Source organism: Dunckerocampus dactyliophorus, chromosome 6 (genome assembly GCF_027744805.1).
Source record: "Dunckerocampus dactyliophorus isolate RoL2022-P2 chromosome 6, RoL_Ddac_1.1, whole genome shotgun sequence".
Taxonomy (NCBI): Eukaryota; Metazoa; Chordata; class Actinopteri; order Syngnathiformes; family Syngnathidae; genus Dunckerocampus; species Dunckerocampus dactyliophorus.
This window is the reverse complement of record NC_072824.1, coordinates 19619290-19635571: the sequence shown is the minus strand read 5'-3', so window position 1 is coordinate 19635571 and position 16282 is coordinate 19619290. Positions and strand designations below refer to the sequence as shown.

At 39.9% G+C, this 16282-nt stretch overlaps 3 protein-coding genes across 4 annotated transcripts in view; 1 reads left to right on the top strand and 2 right to left on the bottom strand.

Moving 5' to 3' along the window:
- Positions 1–130: 130 nt before the first annotated feature.
- zgc:158803 (LUC7 domain-containing protein) lies at positions 131–6615 on the bottom strand. The gene is made up of 10 exons (XM_054779881.1): positions 5430–6615; positions 4407–4501; positions 2859–2957; positions 2578–2688; positions 2350–2493; positions 2064–2240; positions 1810–1958; positions 1691–1720; positions 1436–1591; positions 131–1001 (listed from the first exon to the last, which is right to left on the bottom strand). Exons 1-10 carry the CDS (start codon positions 5488–5490, stop codon positions 764–766), a joined length of 1260 nt encoding a protein of 419 aa, XP_054635856.1. The 5' UTR covers positions 5491–6615; the 3' UTR covers positions 131–763.
- Positions 6387–7784, top strand: smdt1b (single-pass membrane protein with aspartate-rich tail 1b). The gene is made up of 2 exons (XM_054779882.1): positions 6387–6589; positions 7289–7784. Exons 1-2 carry the CDS (start codon positions 6428–6430, stop codon positions 7424–7426), a joined length of 300 nt encoding a protein of 99 aa, XP_054635857.1. The 5' UTR covers positions 6387–6427; the 3' UTR covers positions 7427–7784.
- Positions 7464–16282, bottom strand: part of LOC129183062 (TRIO and F-actin-binding protein-like) — a 25531-nt gene continuing 16712 nt past the window's right edge. For both annotated transcript variants that reach the window (XM_054779879.1, XM_054779880.1), the window contains exons 14-17: positions 14579–14675; positions 14283–14442; positions 14072–14176; positions 7464–7941 (exon numbers count right to left, since the gene is read on the bottom strand). In XM_054779879.1, coding sequence (XP_054635854.1) covers positions 7891–7941; positions 14072–14176; positions 14283–14442; positions 14579–14675 — 413 coding nt within the window. In that variant the 3' untranslated portion in view covers positions 7464–7890. The remainder of the gene's footprint in view (positions 7942–14071; positions 14177–14282; positions 14443–14578; positions 14676–16282) is intronic.

The window sequence follows — 16282 nt, the reverse complement described above, 5'->3', positions numbered from 1 at the left end:
GAAATTTAACATGGTGTTGTATTTTAAGATGAAAAATCATGAAATTTGAGGGATGCGCTTGTAATCCTTTTGAAAAAATTAAATCCAATTCTTAAAAAGACCTCAAAAGTAAACAAGTGAACTGGTACTCCTTTGTTTTATTAAAAAGGGGTAGCAAACAAGTCTGTAACACATTGCATAAATTGAAGCGGTAACATTTTTCACTTTATGCAAGCACAGCAAAGTAGAACCCTCGCCCGACCTCCTAAATACACACAGCCCCTCGGCATCATGGAAGGATGTAAACATGCACGCAACGTCATATAGAGTGGTGGCACTCGTGAGTATCATGAATTAAAGGCAAAGTCAATGCTTGTACCAGATTTATCAAATGCAATTGTTATGGCTTGACCGCAAGCAAACAAAAATACAAATGTCTCCCATCCCAGTTTAAACTGGACTTCATCATCATCGCCAACCCCTGTACCATGAGCCACATCGACTGAAACTTAAGATTCCAAATGAGTAGCATTGAATGTTGAACTAATGAAAAATACACCTCGTGAGCCAAGTAAACAGTTGGTAATGGCGTAAAAAAATTTAAATGTACACCACTCATAGTTCAAAGTCATAAAAGTTGCTTTGCTTGACAACATCCCCTCATTCCCACATTACCGTTCAACCCATCCACCCTGCTAATATACACATGCCACCTTTAATATGAGCACACACTCAAGTCTCCTTTATTCTTTAACAAAACAATGCGATGACATCAAGAGACACTTCATATCTCCCCGGACTCCCGCTCCTCTGAGCTGGAATGTCGTTCACGTTCAAGGGACAGGGACCTCTCCCACTGCCCCTGTCTGGCCATGTCTGGGGAGGTGGACCTCTCCCGGTCCTCCCAGTCTCTGTACTCTGCCCTTTTTTCACACCATTCCTCGGGGGTGCCCTCCTGTCTTCGCTCCTGGGCCAGCGAGGACTCCACATCACGGGTGTGAGATGATCGGTCTCGGGAGGACCTGGACGACAAGCAGGAAGGAAACTTTCATAAAACACATTTCATTAGCCATACAACAGGCATGTTTTAAAGAACAAAGGTTTCACAGTAATGAGGCCTAGGTTGCAAGTGTAAATGCATGGCATATTTCAGTTAATTGATTTTCTTGTTAGCTCAGTGTGCATCTATGTTTGTTTAAACATTTTCTTTGCCTTTTTTTGCGTGATCCTTACTCCAAATACCAAATTTTCAACAGCACTTAACTTATTTTCCCATTGTATTTTCTGTACCATGTATAATGGTGTTATGATGCCTCATTTTGAATTTCTATTTCAACAGAAGGTCAGACCTGTGTGAACAATGTTCACCCTGAAAAGGTTCCATTGCGTGAACAATGTTGAAGTGAGAAGGACAGTCTTCAGGGAAGGTGTTGTAAGATTTCAGTGAGCGTCCAACCTTTTTCTTTTGTGCCTGTGAGAGTGCGAGTGTGAGCGGTGTCTGTCCTTGTGTCTATGCCTCCTCTCTCTGTCTCGATCCCGGTCCCCTCCCTCCTCTCTGGGCCGAGAGGACCGGTGGCGTCTTGAACGGTGCGAGGACGAACTGCCTCCTTCCCTAAGTTTTACCAGGAGAAGAACACATTAAGCATCAGACCTTCTCCTAAAAGATGGATTTATTCATATATGAGAATGTGGAAATACGTAGCAAGTATACCTGTATCGGTCCGCGCTTCTGGATCTCGACCTGAATGGACAAACATCATACACAAGATGATGATTCTATCTGGTAGAACATACAGAAATACGAGCGATCGATGCTTGCTCATCTCTTACCTCCTGCGTTCTCTCTCTCTTTCCCACTCTCGCTCCCTCTCCCTGTCCCGCTCTCGCTCCAGCTCCCATTGCCGCTCTCGCTCATCCTCTCGTTCACGTTCCTCTCTGCGTTTCGTTCGCAATTTTTCTTGTTTCTCAAGAACTGCTTTCTACATTCAAAAAAGGAAAAGCAATTAGCCATTCTAAGCTTTTCTAAAGAGAATACCAGGTCGGTTGATGAAAGTTGCATTTGTGATTTCAGTGAAGCCCCTTACTCTAAGCTTTTCAAGCTTCTCGCGAATTTCGATGAAGCCAAGGTGAAGTTTGCCTCCAAAGTGGTCAGCCAGACGTCGATCGTTGTCATGGAGGCCCAAGTAGGCGGCGCACACCTCACACACTCGTAGTTTTTGCTGCTGAAAACTGGAAGCTGGCATGGAGTTTCTGTAAATATCCTGTAAAAACAGACAATAGAACATTGGAATTAAGAGGCACTAAAGGGCCTTTCAAGCAGCTTTAGTATCTGTTCCAACAAACACATTTTTAACAGCATCATCTTCTGACCTCTGCTTCTTTCTTCATGGCACGTGTTGTTTCCACCTTTTCCAGCAACTGCTGGGCTTCGTCAACATTCCCCTCCCCTCCGAGCTGCTCGGCCCGGGCAAGCAGCTTCCCAATCTCCTCGTTCAGCTCATGGACACGTTCAGCCTAACAAGAAAACACAGGAAAAAGATGACATTGTGTGTCACAAAGGGCGCAGCATACATACCGTCTTGATATAGTAATTGTCACCTTTGCGGTCACTTCTGCACTTATTTCCTCCTGCGTCTCAGCTAATCTCTTTTTAGCTAGCTCCGTCCTGCGGTCACAGTCGGCGATAAAAGACTGAAGGTGTTCAGCAGCCTGCAAAACAGGGAGGAAAAAAAAATGTCCACTGTTGCTTCTTTGATTTAATTAAATGCCCAGGCGCGCATCCGTGCGCTCACACTAGCCACATGTGCCGGACTTTAGGTGAAGCATGGTCCTAAGCAGAGTAGTATTACCCTTGTGTGTTTATGCCCTTAATGACTCACATCAAGCTCAAAGAAGTATTCCTGTTCCTTGGAGGCAATCTCAAAGTCTGCTCTGAGGGCCAGGTCGTGGACTTTCACACATTCTCCCAGGTCCATTCTCTATTGGGGACAGAGCAAATTACACATGAATAAATAAACGCATTTTACAGCAAACAACACAACCTGACTACACTAATTGTTTTTTGGATAATTGCACTAGTACACCGCCCTTGCATACATTTTGATGACTCAGAGGTAAGAAGTCATTTTAGGATGATGAATCCAATAACATTTTTGGTCTTTTTTAAATTTATTTTAACTATAATACAGTAATCCGTTTTTTTTATCTTGGTTAATTGGTTCAACTTCCTCGACCACAATAAGTGATTTTCCGTGAAGTAGGATTCCTTCTTCATAAATGGAATATTTTCATAGTTATGGCACAGAAAACCTGTTTATGATCTCCTAAATGTTTTTTTTAACATTATTACAGCCATCTCGACTTGAAATAAGACCCATACAGTCACCTTTACATTCGTATTACCCAATATAGTAGATATAATCAGAGAAAACAAGCCATTTATGACTTTACTTCTTAGGGGAGCAGAATCAATTGCGGACAGGAAGTGACGTTGGGTGTTCAGAGTTGAGTTATAGCTTGTTGTGGGCTATGGCAGCGCACAGTAACCTGTGTTATGATTATGATGATTATTATTATTGTGCCTGTTGTGAAATCATTTAAACCTGCAACAGAAGCCGGTCGTTCAAGTGTGGTGCTTTGATGGTGGTCTCACCGAACAATTAGACACTTAGTTACCACTGTGGAATACTACATTCACAAGTTGTTGTCTTCATGGTTTACATTTCTGCTTCATTTTAGTACATCTAGCCATTTTTATGCTTGAAAATGCTTAATTTGGGCAAAAAAATATGTAAAACTGTATTCTTGGACTAATAATGGGCTGTAGTCAACCACAAAATAGCGTAAATTGAGTGAGGGAGCGATGTTCAAAACACAATTTAGCGAGGGATGACTGTACATAGAATCCTACTGTTTCTCATAAACTTAACACTCAAATAGCCACCACAGTGTTGCATCAATCATGAAAAATGAACACCATAATTTGTGCTGGACAAACCTTAAGCTTTGGATTAAGTACTGCTTTGATTTTCAGTGTAGACTTTATTGTTCACTTCAATCCATCAAGACTGGCCCACAGAAGATTATCCCCCAAAACAAACAACAAAAAAAAAAATCATACTAGGCTGCATTTTCATGTATCCCATCTTGCAGAATGCTTAAAACCTGTCGGTTGACTATTATTTATCATTGTGTATTCTTATTTATTAAAAGGGGTAAAATTGCCTGAAAACCTGCCAAGATACATAATTTTATAGAAACAACATTAAGATTGCATGACACTTTTAAGGACACATTTGACTTCTGAAACACATGCTTGTCTGCTACAGAGTTCAGAGTATGCTTTATCAAAAGCAAAAGATCTAACAGGTGGACTGCCAAACTGCCAATACAAGCACGTGGGTGGTGGTGGTGTACATAATACTCACAGTGCCTGACAGAATGTCGTGAGGGCAGGAATCCAACAGGTGACTTTTGCAGACCCGCTCGTCACTGAATTTGATTCTCTGCCTCATGGTGTCACCTATTAAAAGGAAACAAACATTTAACATTATCAAGTGTAACTCACATCTGAATAATCTTTGTGTAGATTAAGATTGGAAAGCGATGCTCTGTTTTTTTGTGTGTGCACGTAAACGCGGTGACTGACATACACCCCAAACACACATTTGTCCCCAAAGCCGTTAGACTGCAAAACACAACTCTGTCCATAGTGGGAAAGGGAGGAGGGCAGATGACTGTATATGCCACTTTTTCTACTGATTACTTTTTTTTTTCTTTTTTTTTTTTTCCAGAGGGCCACATATTGAAAAATCGAAAGATGCTGGGGCGATTTCAATAATTTCCATTTCGTAATAAAGGCTAAAACCAGTCCAATTTGCCACAAAGTTATAATTTAGGTTAGTTTTGTTACAATTTTAATTTTAAAAAATGCATGTCAACTTTGTGTTAGCATCAACTTTTACCACATGACTATGCACATTGACACAATCGTTTGCATTTCCCATACGTCATACACAAGTTGACGATATTTGTATACTGCATTATACTGGGTTGCCTACTGTAAAAACAGTTTGCATAACTTTGTGAAATTGAAAAGTTGGCTAAATTTCCCATCATACAGGTGTAATTATCCTGTAGAGGCGTTACGCAAATTAAAAAAACAACTCAAACGAGGCAGATTAGGCAGTGACAATTAGGCAATGACATCTCTTTAAAATAGGTTAACGTAATCTGCTTTAAATCTTGCATGTGAACAACAGGTAGTTAGCTAGCCTCATGTCGGCTAGCTTGATAGGCAATGCATGCAAGCGACGGTTAGCAATCGGGCTAATGCTAGGTACCAACACAAACCACCCAGCATGTAGGCTAATGCTAACAACTACAATAAACTCCTGGCAATGTCTTCTAAGACACTAAACACAACAACAACAAGCAGCATTTGTGCTTACCATCTCTACCCGTCCCCATGAGCTGGTCCAGCATAGCTCGCATCTGAGCCTGGGCCGACATTTTTGTTTAGCTATTACGCTAGCAATGAGTGAGTCTCTTCTCGGCCGCGGTCTTCACACATGCAGCCTATTTCCGAGCGAAGGCCTCGGTGTCAGCTCCTCGGTCCCAACTCCCCCCACAAGACCTTTAACCAACAAACTGAGCGTGCACTGGTAAAAATCTGTATATTTTGTGTGTCTGCGATCTTTCACAACGCCTCACTCCAACGTGACTTTGTGGCGGTTGTTGAAGGAAGGCAACGTCTGTTTGAAAACTGGCAAGTCACCGGGTCATGTGGAGAAAGATTATTAAGACGGGTGACGACACAAATCAACGAGGGGTTTGGATCAGCGCAAAACAAATCTATGTCGAAATAAGTTACAAGTTCCTTTCTAACATTGTGTATAACTATCGTCTGGCGGCTACAAGTTGTCGAGTTGAGGCTCAGCGTCTTCCGTCTTTCCTCTACTTCCCGTCCACGCGCGTTCTCGCGGAGTTAGAGCGCGCACGGCCGCTTCCGCCACAAAGAAGTGCTAAAGCTATTTTTGCGACGATAGTGTAAAGGTTGTTATATTCGATGGGTATTGTATTTCTGCATCAGTGCTACATCCACAGTTAACATTTCATTAGTATACAAACGTCCTACAGAAAGCAATGCTTGTCTACCTCGTGGAGAACCAGCACCAGTCAAGTGTAGGCTAAGTTGAAGTTGTAATACTTGTATTACACAGGACCTCTATAACCTTTACAAAAATTAACTAACATAAGTTAGGTAGGTGACGACATTTATTATATTGCCTGATTGTGAGTTCTTCAAACTACTGATTTATCTTTTAAAAAAGTAAATAAACTGCGTGATAAAGGCAGCGAATGGACTGTGGCGTCATCAAAAGGCAACACTCCTTTTTCGTCATTTAGCCCCACCTACCTACAGTCTGTCACCTTTGACTGGGGAAAAATGGCGACGAGTGTTTTACGGTGCTCCTTGAAACATATCAACAGGAATGCTGGCTTATCGGGCCGTAATAACGGTCCGAAAACATCATATCTAAATAGAACGACACAAACACGAAGCGCCGTTTCGTCGTCCTCAGGGGCAATCCTACCGAAACCGGATAAAGTAAGTGCTTTTAGACAACCGTTTTGCCAAGGCGAAGAAAGATGACTCATAATGGCGGAGGGACTTAGCGCTATTTGACACCCTCTGTGGCCAATCGTTGTAGTGATGTGGGTACGCGCTCGTAAAGTCAGCCAATGAACCCGTGTTTACGATAATGCACAGCCATATCCGGAAGTATATTGTTTTCGGTACAATTAAACAATTTATAATCTCTAATAATCACTCACATTTGAAATATGAGTTGTTTAGTGAAGCATAATTATGAATGCACCACTGTTGGCCTAATGTAGGTGAAAGCCCTTATAACACACATGACCTGCACAAAACACCTTATTAACACATCTTAGCACAATTAGCCTAAATTATATCAGCATACTATATTTGCATTAAACTTATGTTGCTTTAGTGTGGTTCAAGATGACTAAAATTATCCAAAAATTCTGCTATGTTAGTACAACGCATGGTAGCCCATATTATCTACCCTTATTTTGTAGTGTGTTTCCCCCTTATCTATAGTAGATTACGTTAGGTTACTATGCAAGATGTGCTGCAAGTAATCCGATTTGATAAATGCAAAATATTGACCTTTTGAAGAACCTTTCCTGCTTTCTGCGAGCACACTAGCCCAATGGATCCATGAATGTTTTTGAATGTGTTCTACCTTTTAAATCCTAATGTCCTTATTTCTTTGTTTCCTAGACGCCATTTGGTCTTATCCGCATGACTGCGGTGGTGGTGCCTTTCCTCTATGTGGGAACTCTGATAAGCAAGAACTTTGCCGCCCTCTTGGAGGAGCATGACATCTTCGTCCCTGAAGATGACGATGATGATGACTGAACTGACTGCATTGAGCGTGTATCTTGTGTACCCTCATGTAAGATGTGCCCATATTGTGTAAGCATGACAGTAACACATTGCAAACTGCCCTTATTGTCTTTTATTTCCATATATAGTCTTCATTGTTGAATATCAGATGGTCAAAGGAGGAATGAGGTATTTGTGCTTCCAGATACATCCCTCTACATTTGCATATCTCCTACCTCTCTCCTATGCTATTTATCTGTTTCAACAAAACATATTTTAACAAATACCATATCATGTGAGGCCTGCATAATGAAAACCCCTCACTGTTGTTCGCATGTTGTCAACTCACGAGTCAATAAAATGTGTCTAATGAGTCATTAAAGGGGATTTTGACTTTTTTTTTCTCATTTGTTGCTTCCATCACTCTCCCTGTAGTACTGCGTTGGCCAGTCTCAAGTGCTCATTGAGAGAAACCATCTCGAGTTTGCTTTGGCCCTTCATTTCACTTTGCTCGACGTATTGTAAGCCTCCTTGTCGTCCTTGTGCTCCTAAAACAAAGCATATTTGAACAGTGAATGGACTCGTTCTCAGTAAAGAATGTATTTGTACCAACAGGCCAGATCATCATGTACACCTGCACAATCTAATAAGATCCAACATAGGATTCTGACATATGTATGCGTGTGTGTATACATATACGTGTGGGTGTGTATATACTGTATTAACCATAATATGCAGAAACCGATTTTTGTCCCAGTTCTGACATATTGATAACTGACATATTGATTCAATGATCTACTGCATACAATAATATTAAAATGATTGTATTATTTTATATGTTTATTGGAGTTTAAAATAGCTTTTATATCTTTAAAATATACAGTCAATAAATAATGAATGTGAACGTGCTTCATAACGTCGAAAGTAAAGTAAAAGTAAAACCAAAAGTAAATCAACACTAACTTCAATTCAAGTATTACATTAATTTAATATTAACTACTTCTGAGGAAGTAGTAAAAGGTCTATATACTGTATCTATGTGTGTTGATGAGGTGCTTCCCTTTAGTAGGACAATTCAGTAAAACAAATAGGACATTTAACCTGCAGAAAATAAAACAAATATTTTCAATTAAGGGTCACTGAAATTCAGATGATTTCTGTCAGCGCGAGAGGAGATTAACTGTTTCAGAGGAACGGGATGAAATAAGGAAATAAAACCAAATGGCTTATTTGCCGATATAAGATCAAAATGGTCCCACACAGCGAAAATCTTTTATTTCAGTCTCCATGTCACATTGGATTCAATGGAAGAGTTGTGCTTCAAGAGATTTGTTCTTATTGCTGAGACATTGCACCCCGATGACAGAAGTCAGACTCGCTTCCTTATAAACACACTTTGGCGCCTCGCAGAGAGGTGAAACAGCAACTGTATCGGTCACGTGATTTTTTTCTTAAAGCGATACGTGCATCTACACGGGGTTTCGCTCTTTGAGCTCAATGTTCCTGGACCCATCACTAATGGATACTTTATTCATCTTCAAGAGAAATTCATACAGATGGACTACACACTGTATTTTTACCCCTTTTCTTTCACCTCTTATTTGCTCCCAAATGCTGATACTATGTTGGAATGCATAAAGGTAAGATTTTCTGACCTTATTGAGTTCTAATGTGCATATTTGTGGTACACAGCCTCTCTGAAAAACAAGTCCAGGCTAGTACTGGTGAATGGTGGCTCTGTATTCATTTTGTGCTTTTAATTTGATGTTGTTCCTGTCATAGTTTTACACAATACATAATAAGATAAATTACATCACTATGATGTATGTATGTTTCATTGATGTGTAGTGCACCCCTAATGCTAGCGCTGCTAGCTCTTCAGTCATAGTCACATTGACAGAAGCACCCACATAGCTGTCCTCGGCTATGCCCGCCTTTAACTAGCAACTTGTACCCAAATTTTAGCTCGCAGTTCCAAGCAAAAAATTAGCCGAGAGACGGCTCGCATCTAAAAAAAACACTCGTTAGTTGGGACACTGGTATCCCAAGGTACCTCTGTAGAACTGACAATAAAAAAATGCCGGCAGTGCTTCAGTACCTTCTTGCTTCTCTCTAGCAAGTCGACAACGACATAGTCCGTGACATTTCCAATCACAGCGACAGTAGATACAAATAACTTTGGTCTAGTTTAGAGAGACATCTGCCAGGGCTTTGAAGCTAAATTTACCAATCAAAACACCCATTTCCTTCTTCATTTCTGCTCAATATTTGCTCTCGCTTGTAGTCACACGGTCACCGCTGCTTCATCACACTACGGCGTTGGCCGATGGTCAAACATGACGTGTGCATGTTAATCGCGCAAAAAAAAAATAGTGCCGTTAAAGGAACCCTCCGTTAACAGTGGTGTGATTTGTGATTTCTTTGTTTGTCACACTTAAATGTTTCAGATCATCAAACAAATTTAAATATTAGTCAATGACAACACAACTGAACACCAAATGCAGTTTTTAAAAGAAACTTTTTATTATGCAGGGAGAAAAAAATCTAAACCTATATGTGACCTAATAAACCTAAAAACCTAATAACTGGTTGGGCCACCCTTAGAAGCAACAACTGCAATCAAGCGTTTGGGGATCATCGAGATGTTTTCTGGCAAAATTGAGACGAGCCTCAATGCTATTTTTGTTTAGCATTGGTTTTCGTCTTGGAACTCTGCCATGCAGGCTGTTTTTGCTCATGCGGGCTGTTTTTGCCCAGTGTCTTTCTGAGGCCTGCAGTTGGACGTTGTTGTGGGGTCTTTTGTGACCTCTTGGATGTCCTTGCTGCTCTCTTGGGGTAATTTTGGTTGGAGGGTTCACTGCTGTTCCACGTTTTTGCAAATTGTGGATAATGGCTCTCACTGTGGTTCCTTGGAGTTCCAAAGCTTTAGAAATGGCTTTATAACCTTTTCCAGACTGATAGATCTCAATTAATCTCAGTTATGTTTTAACAGGGAGTGCAATCACTTTTTCACACAGGGCCATGTAGGTTGGGATTTTTTTTCTCCCTTAATAATAAAAAGTTTATTTAAAAACTGCATTTTGTGTTCAGTTGTGTTGTCATTGACTAATATTTAAATTTGCTTGATTATCTGAAACATTTAAGTGTGACAAACATGCAAAAAAATAAGAAATCAGGAAGGGGGAAAACTTTTTCACACCACTGTATATATAACTTCTTAGTATGTCTACAGGGGTTGATTTACAAAATATCAAAGTGGCCCTTGCATCCTTTCGTTTTTCAGTATGTGGCCCTCGGTGGAAAAAGTTTGGACACCCCTACTGTAAGAGCTTGAGTGTGTGTCTCGCATTATATTTCTCCTCTCTTATAGAGAAGTATTGTAAAACATTTTTGAGTAGCAAGTTATTATAAACTTTATGCATTATTTTAGTGGTTTGAAAATGTACTAAATCAGCACATTTTAATATTTGTGATTTTAAAAATAAAAGATTTGTATTTTCTCTATACGTGGCATTATGAATTATACTCACCGATGTTTTTTGCAGTACATTTAGCGAGTGAAGATTGCTTTTATAATTATTACCCCATATCTCCGCACAATAAATTAGACATGGTAATACCAGTACCAATACCAATAGCAATAATAGTAAAGAGTGTGGAGTGATTTTTGATCAAGAACAAATTTAGCTTTTATTCGATATTGAAGTATTTCTCGCCACACTTGGTTGTATATTTTTGATGTGAGAATTCCAGCTCATTTTTTCATCTAATATGATCCCCAGAAATGTATTTTCATTCACTCTTTCAATGTCCACTCCGTCTATTTGTATTTGGTCGTATGTATCCTTTCTCCTATTTCCAAATAGCATTATTTTAGTTTTACTTAAGTTCGAGGATAATCTGTTTTTATCAAACCATGTCTTTAATATGACCATTTCATCCTTGACTTTTTAGTTCTTGTGTGCTTTCCCCAGAACAAAAGGCAGTGGTATCATCTGCAAATAGTACCAACTTTAAGTCTTTTCGTCGCTTTACAGATGTCGTTGATATACAAATTAAACAGTTTTTGTCCCAGTATTGACCACTGAGGTACTCCACATGTAATATTTAAACTTGCAGATGTGTATTAGCTTTACAAATTGCTTTCTGTTGCTAGGTAGCTTTTAACCCAATTCAAAACTAATCTTGATTCCGTACCTTTCTAATTTTGTTGTTAAAATGTTGCGATTAATTGTATCGAAGGCTTTTGTAAGATCCATGAATACTGCGGCTGCACACTTTCTATGGCCTATAGCAAATGTGTCAAACTCGTGCCCTGGAGGGCCGAGACGCTGCAGGTTTTCTCTCCAACCAGTTTCTTCAGCAGGTGATTTAATTGATGAGCTCCTTCCCTCAAACTGAAGGTGTTGATCATTAAAATCACCTGCTTTAGTGACTGGATGGAAAGAAAACCTGTGTCTCGGCCCTCCAGTGCACGAGTTTGACACCCATGGCCAATAGCATTCGTAATTTCCTCCCTGACTTCAGTCGGTGCCATGGAGGTTGAAATGCTAGCTCTGTATCCGTATTGACTATCTGCTAGTAATTCATTTTCATTAATAAATTTGTCCTACCTATCATTAAACTACTTCTCAATAATTTTAGAAAATTGGGGTAATAAGGAAACTGGTTGTTAATTTGTAAATTGATGTTTGTCTCCATTTTTAAAGATTGGAACTACTTTAGCTATTTTCATTTTGTTTGGAATTTTTCCAGTCTGAAATGATAAGTTACTGATATATGTTAACGGTTCTATGATCTCATTAATAATCCTTTTTATTGTTTCCATTTCAATTCCATTACAACCAGTTGATGTTTTTGCTTTACAGTTATTAACAGTCAGTAATTTCCTTTTCAGTTACATCAGTGAGAAACATGGAATAAGGATTCCTATCTATGGTTTCATTCCTTTCCTCCATTGTCCAGAATTTTGGAATTTCATCTTCCAGTTTTGGTCCAATATTTACAAAGCAGTTGTTAAACATTTCAGCTACCTCATTCATATCATCCTTATTAGTGTTTCCAACCATAAAATAATGAGGGTGGTCTGCCTTCTTAGTGCTGTTCCTTATAATGCTATTTAAAATGCCCCAAGTTGCTCTAATGTTATTTTTATTCTTATCTAGTAATTGACTATAATGTTCCCTCTTACACACTCTCTTGATTCAGGAAGACGGCATCAAAAACAAAGTTGTTGGTGCGGTGTAAAGTGAAGATGAAGTAGAGTTACCCAAGTGGAGCGGAGAAGGAGAGAGGAAAGTACACTGTTTTTTTTATTAAAACTACAGGAGGTGTCAAACCTTTTTCATAGTTCAAAGTACAAACGTAGACACGCAGCAACAGCCAAACGTTCTTGACGGTAGCACTGCTGTCAGTGTCAGCCGCGGAAGTGGTTTTCGGTACGAAGATGAGCCTAAGAGTGATGCTTTTCCTCACAAAGATGTAGGTATTAAAGTGGTAAACTACACTGCTCAAAAAAATTAAAGGAACACTTTGAAAACACATCAGATCTAAACTGGGGGAAAAATGATCTTGAATACCTTTCCTGATAATAAGTGGGTGATGTATTAGTAACAAAATGATGCCACATAATTTGATAGAAATGAAAATGATCACCCTATATATGATCACCTGCTGCATCATTTTTTCACTTTCATTTTTGGGGTGTCTTTGATTTCCCCTCTCTATAGGGTGATCATTTTCATTTCTATCAAATTATGTGGCATCATTTTGTTACTAATACATCACCCACTTATTATCAGGAAAGATATTCAAGATCATTTTCCCCCCAGTTTAGATCTGATGTGTTTTTGAAGTGTTCCTCTAATTTTTTTGAGCAGTATATATTAAATGTTGCTTAATGTTCTTATCAATTAGAGTAAACGCGTTGAGATGATTCACTTGTTCGATAATAATAATCCCCTAGGAGAATATTTAAGGACTTTATCTTGCTCAGGAAATGGGATAATGTTGTCATATTCACACTTGGTAGTACTACTAACAAGTGTGAATATGAAAACATTATTAAATATTAATGTTTATCATCTACTAATTTAGTAGATGATACACATATTTAAAATCGTTTTTGGGAGCGTATATAGAAATGGCTATGTAACTAGCTGCTGCCCACATTGAAGACCTTTTGTTAAGTGAGAATAAAACTTTTGTCAGTGCAGTACCAGGATGTGCAGGGACCCAATGCCTGGGTTTGTCATGGGCCCCCAAATGACTAAATACGAACCTGCTTTGTGTACCTTCCCGGAAGTCTTGTGGTACCTCACACTTTGAAAACCCTTGTTGTACGACATGCAAGTCAACCACTAGGCGGCAGTATGTTCTGCCGAATGTAACCATATTGTAAATGCCCCACTAACAAGGCCAAGATAAAAAAGGAAAGGATGGTAATGTTGCATCAGGGAGCCATTAGTGGGGATGCAAGACAACACATTAAACAAACTTGTTCTAACAATTTGTCTCATTAAATTGGGTCCAAAATCCCTTAGCATTGTTGGCCAAATCCAATTTCAGGAACAATTAACTAGGACAGGATGCAGTGAGCTGCTCATATATCGCTTACTTGTGTAACAGTTTAAATTGTGAAAATGTTCTAATTTAACCACAGATTACTGTTGTCACTACCTCAACTTCTAATGCAGCGTTGCCAAGGGACACCACGTCTGGCCTCTGCCCTGTGATGAAATAACGCATGCGGCTAATCTCTTCTGCCAGCTTGTCTTTAAGCTCCTGAAAAAATGAAATGATATGCTTTGAAGTATTACAAGCATATACAATCAAAAAGGGGGAATTTTACTTTTGATTGCTTATGGTGTACTATGACAATGAGATCTACCTGGTTCTCTATCTTGAGCTGCTCCATCTCTTTCACTTTGCATCCAAGCACTGCTTCTCTACTTCGGCTGCTCTCCTCAGCGCGACTCAGTTCCAGGCATTTTTGAGAGTATCGTTCAGACAGTACATCCAACTCACTGCGCCACACATCGTCCTGGGGCCTGACACACATAATATGTACAATACACCAGTTGTGTGGTGAAATTCTAACTCGTGGCGGCACGGTCCAATGCAGAACAAATCTTGAACCTGCAGCGAGAGAGTGTGAGCCAGATGAGGAAACTTATGATTTCTTACTTGTGCCCTCTGCAAGACGTCTCCATGTGTGCGTCTCCACCGGGGAGCCTCCTGGCCTTCAGCGCTTCACTGTGGGCTGCTCTTAGCGCTTCAATTGCTGTCATAATAAAGTTTGCTTATTAGGCACTGATTTCTGCCTTGTGATAAAACATCACAAAACATGGTGATTGCACAGTAAACTCCTGCAAAAGCACTGTAAAATTATATACTGTATACATACAGTCAAACCTGTCTTAGCGGCCACCTGTATAGAACGGCCACCTGCCTATAACGGCCACTGAAAAATCCCCCCTCAGGAAATTTGCGTGTTATAGACCCTGTGTATAGCGGTCACCTGTCGAACGCGGCCAGCAGCCACCCATTTTGTATCTCTTGGTCAATATCTGACCGCATATAACGGCCAAAATGCCGACTCAAGCAGAAGCTTCATGCACGAAAAAGTTTCGTTTTTTTAAGCAATGAAGCTGTCGTGTGTTGACTTTAATTACTGAGTCGTAGCTCAGTCACAATCATTCACAAGATCCATACAAACTGCCAGTCTTCTTTGCAGCTTGTTGCAGACAGTGACACCGTTTATTTCCTGGTGTGAGACAATGTGCACTGGTCAATACTGTAATGCCCCTTGTTGTGGGGAAGGAGAGACTCACGTTGCCGATGCACTTTAATCGCTTTATTAACAGCGGTTTATTATTCACACTCCTACCGTCAGGCAGACGCTACAGGAGTTTGAAGTCCAGGACCACAAGGCTGGCAAACAGCTTTTACCCACAGGCCATCAGGCTCCTCAACGAAGCACTCGCACACGCCGCACGCAACACACGCACACACTCATAGCACTTTATTTATTTATTTATTTGTATTATTTACTTGTATTAATGTCTCTTCTGTTGTTGTTGCTTAATTTATTGGTATATATGTTTATGTGTTTATGTTTCTTATGTTCTTATTCTTTCATTTGTTTTCTTTCTTTTCTTGGGAGAATGAACAGAATAAGATTTTCATTGCATGGTATAACTGCTGTTGTACTATGCATATGACAATAAAACTCTCTTGAATCTTGAATCTTGAATCTTAACCTAGTAGTTCTTTACAACTTTTATCCACAGTCCCACAGTGCCCTCTACTGGTCAACATGTAACAGTATAATTATATGTATCTGCAAACACAACAAGCTTCTAATCACAGACATGTTAATATGTGCGCGCACAAATTCCAAATGGCCGCCAACCTGTCTATAATGGCCACCTGCCTATAGCGGCCACTTTTGCCGTTTCCCTTTAGTGGCCGCTATAGACAGGTTTGACTGTATATATATTTTTTAGTGATGTCTGTTTTATTGGAAAAACAAAACAAAAAAAGATTGGTAACAGATAGGATCGGCAAGACTATAAAAAAATCGTATCGAAAGCCAAAAAATGTGGATCGGGACATCCCTAGTGACTAACATGCAAGAAAATAAGAAATCAGGAAGGGGGCAAACACTTTCACACTACTGTATATACATACAGTATATATCCATCCATCCTTCTTCTACAGCTTATCCAAGTTCGGTTCGTGGGGGCAGCAGCATAAGCTGGGAAGCCCAGACCTCCCTCTCCCTCCCTCTCCCCGGCTACTTCGTTCAGCTCCTCCCAGCGGATCCCGAGGAGTTCCCAGGCCAGCTAAGACACATAGTTTCTCCAATGTGTCCTGGGTCTTCCCCGA

Excerpts from the sequence above, each read along its gene's own strand:
- zgc:158803 (XM_054779881.1), bottom strand. The coding sequence starts at position 5,490 with ATGTCGGCCCAGGCTCAGATGCGAGCTATGCTGGACCAGCTCATGGGG. Across the intron at positions 1,721-1,809 it reads AGAGAGAGAGAACGCAGGAG|GTCGAGATCCAGAAGCGCGG; the intron begins GTAAGAGATGAG and ends TTGTCCATTCAG. Across the intron at positions 1,592-1,690 it reads AGAAGCGCGGACCGATACAG|GGAAGGAGGCAGTTCGTCCT; the intron begins GTATACTTGCTA and ends GGTAAAACTTAG.
- smdt1b (XM_054779882.1), top strand. The coding sequence starts at position 6,428 with ATGGCGACGAGTGTTTTACGGTGCTCCTTGAAACATATCAACAGGAAT. Across the intron at positions 6,590-7,288 it reads TCCTACCGAAACCGGATAAA|ACGCCATTTGGTCTTATCCG; the intron begins GTAAGTGCTTTT and ends TTTGTTTCCTAG.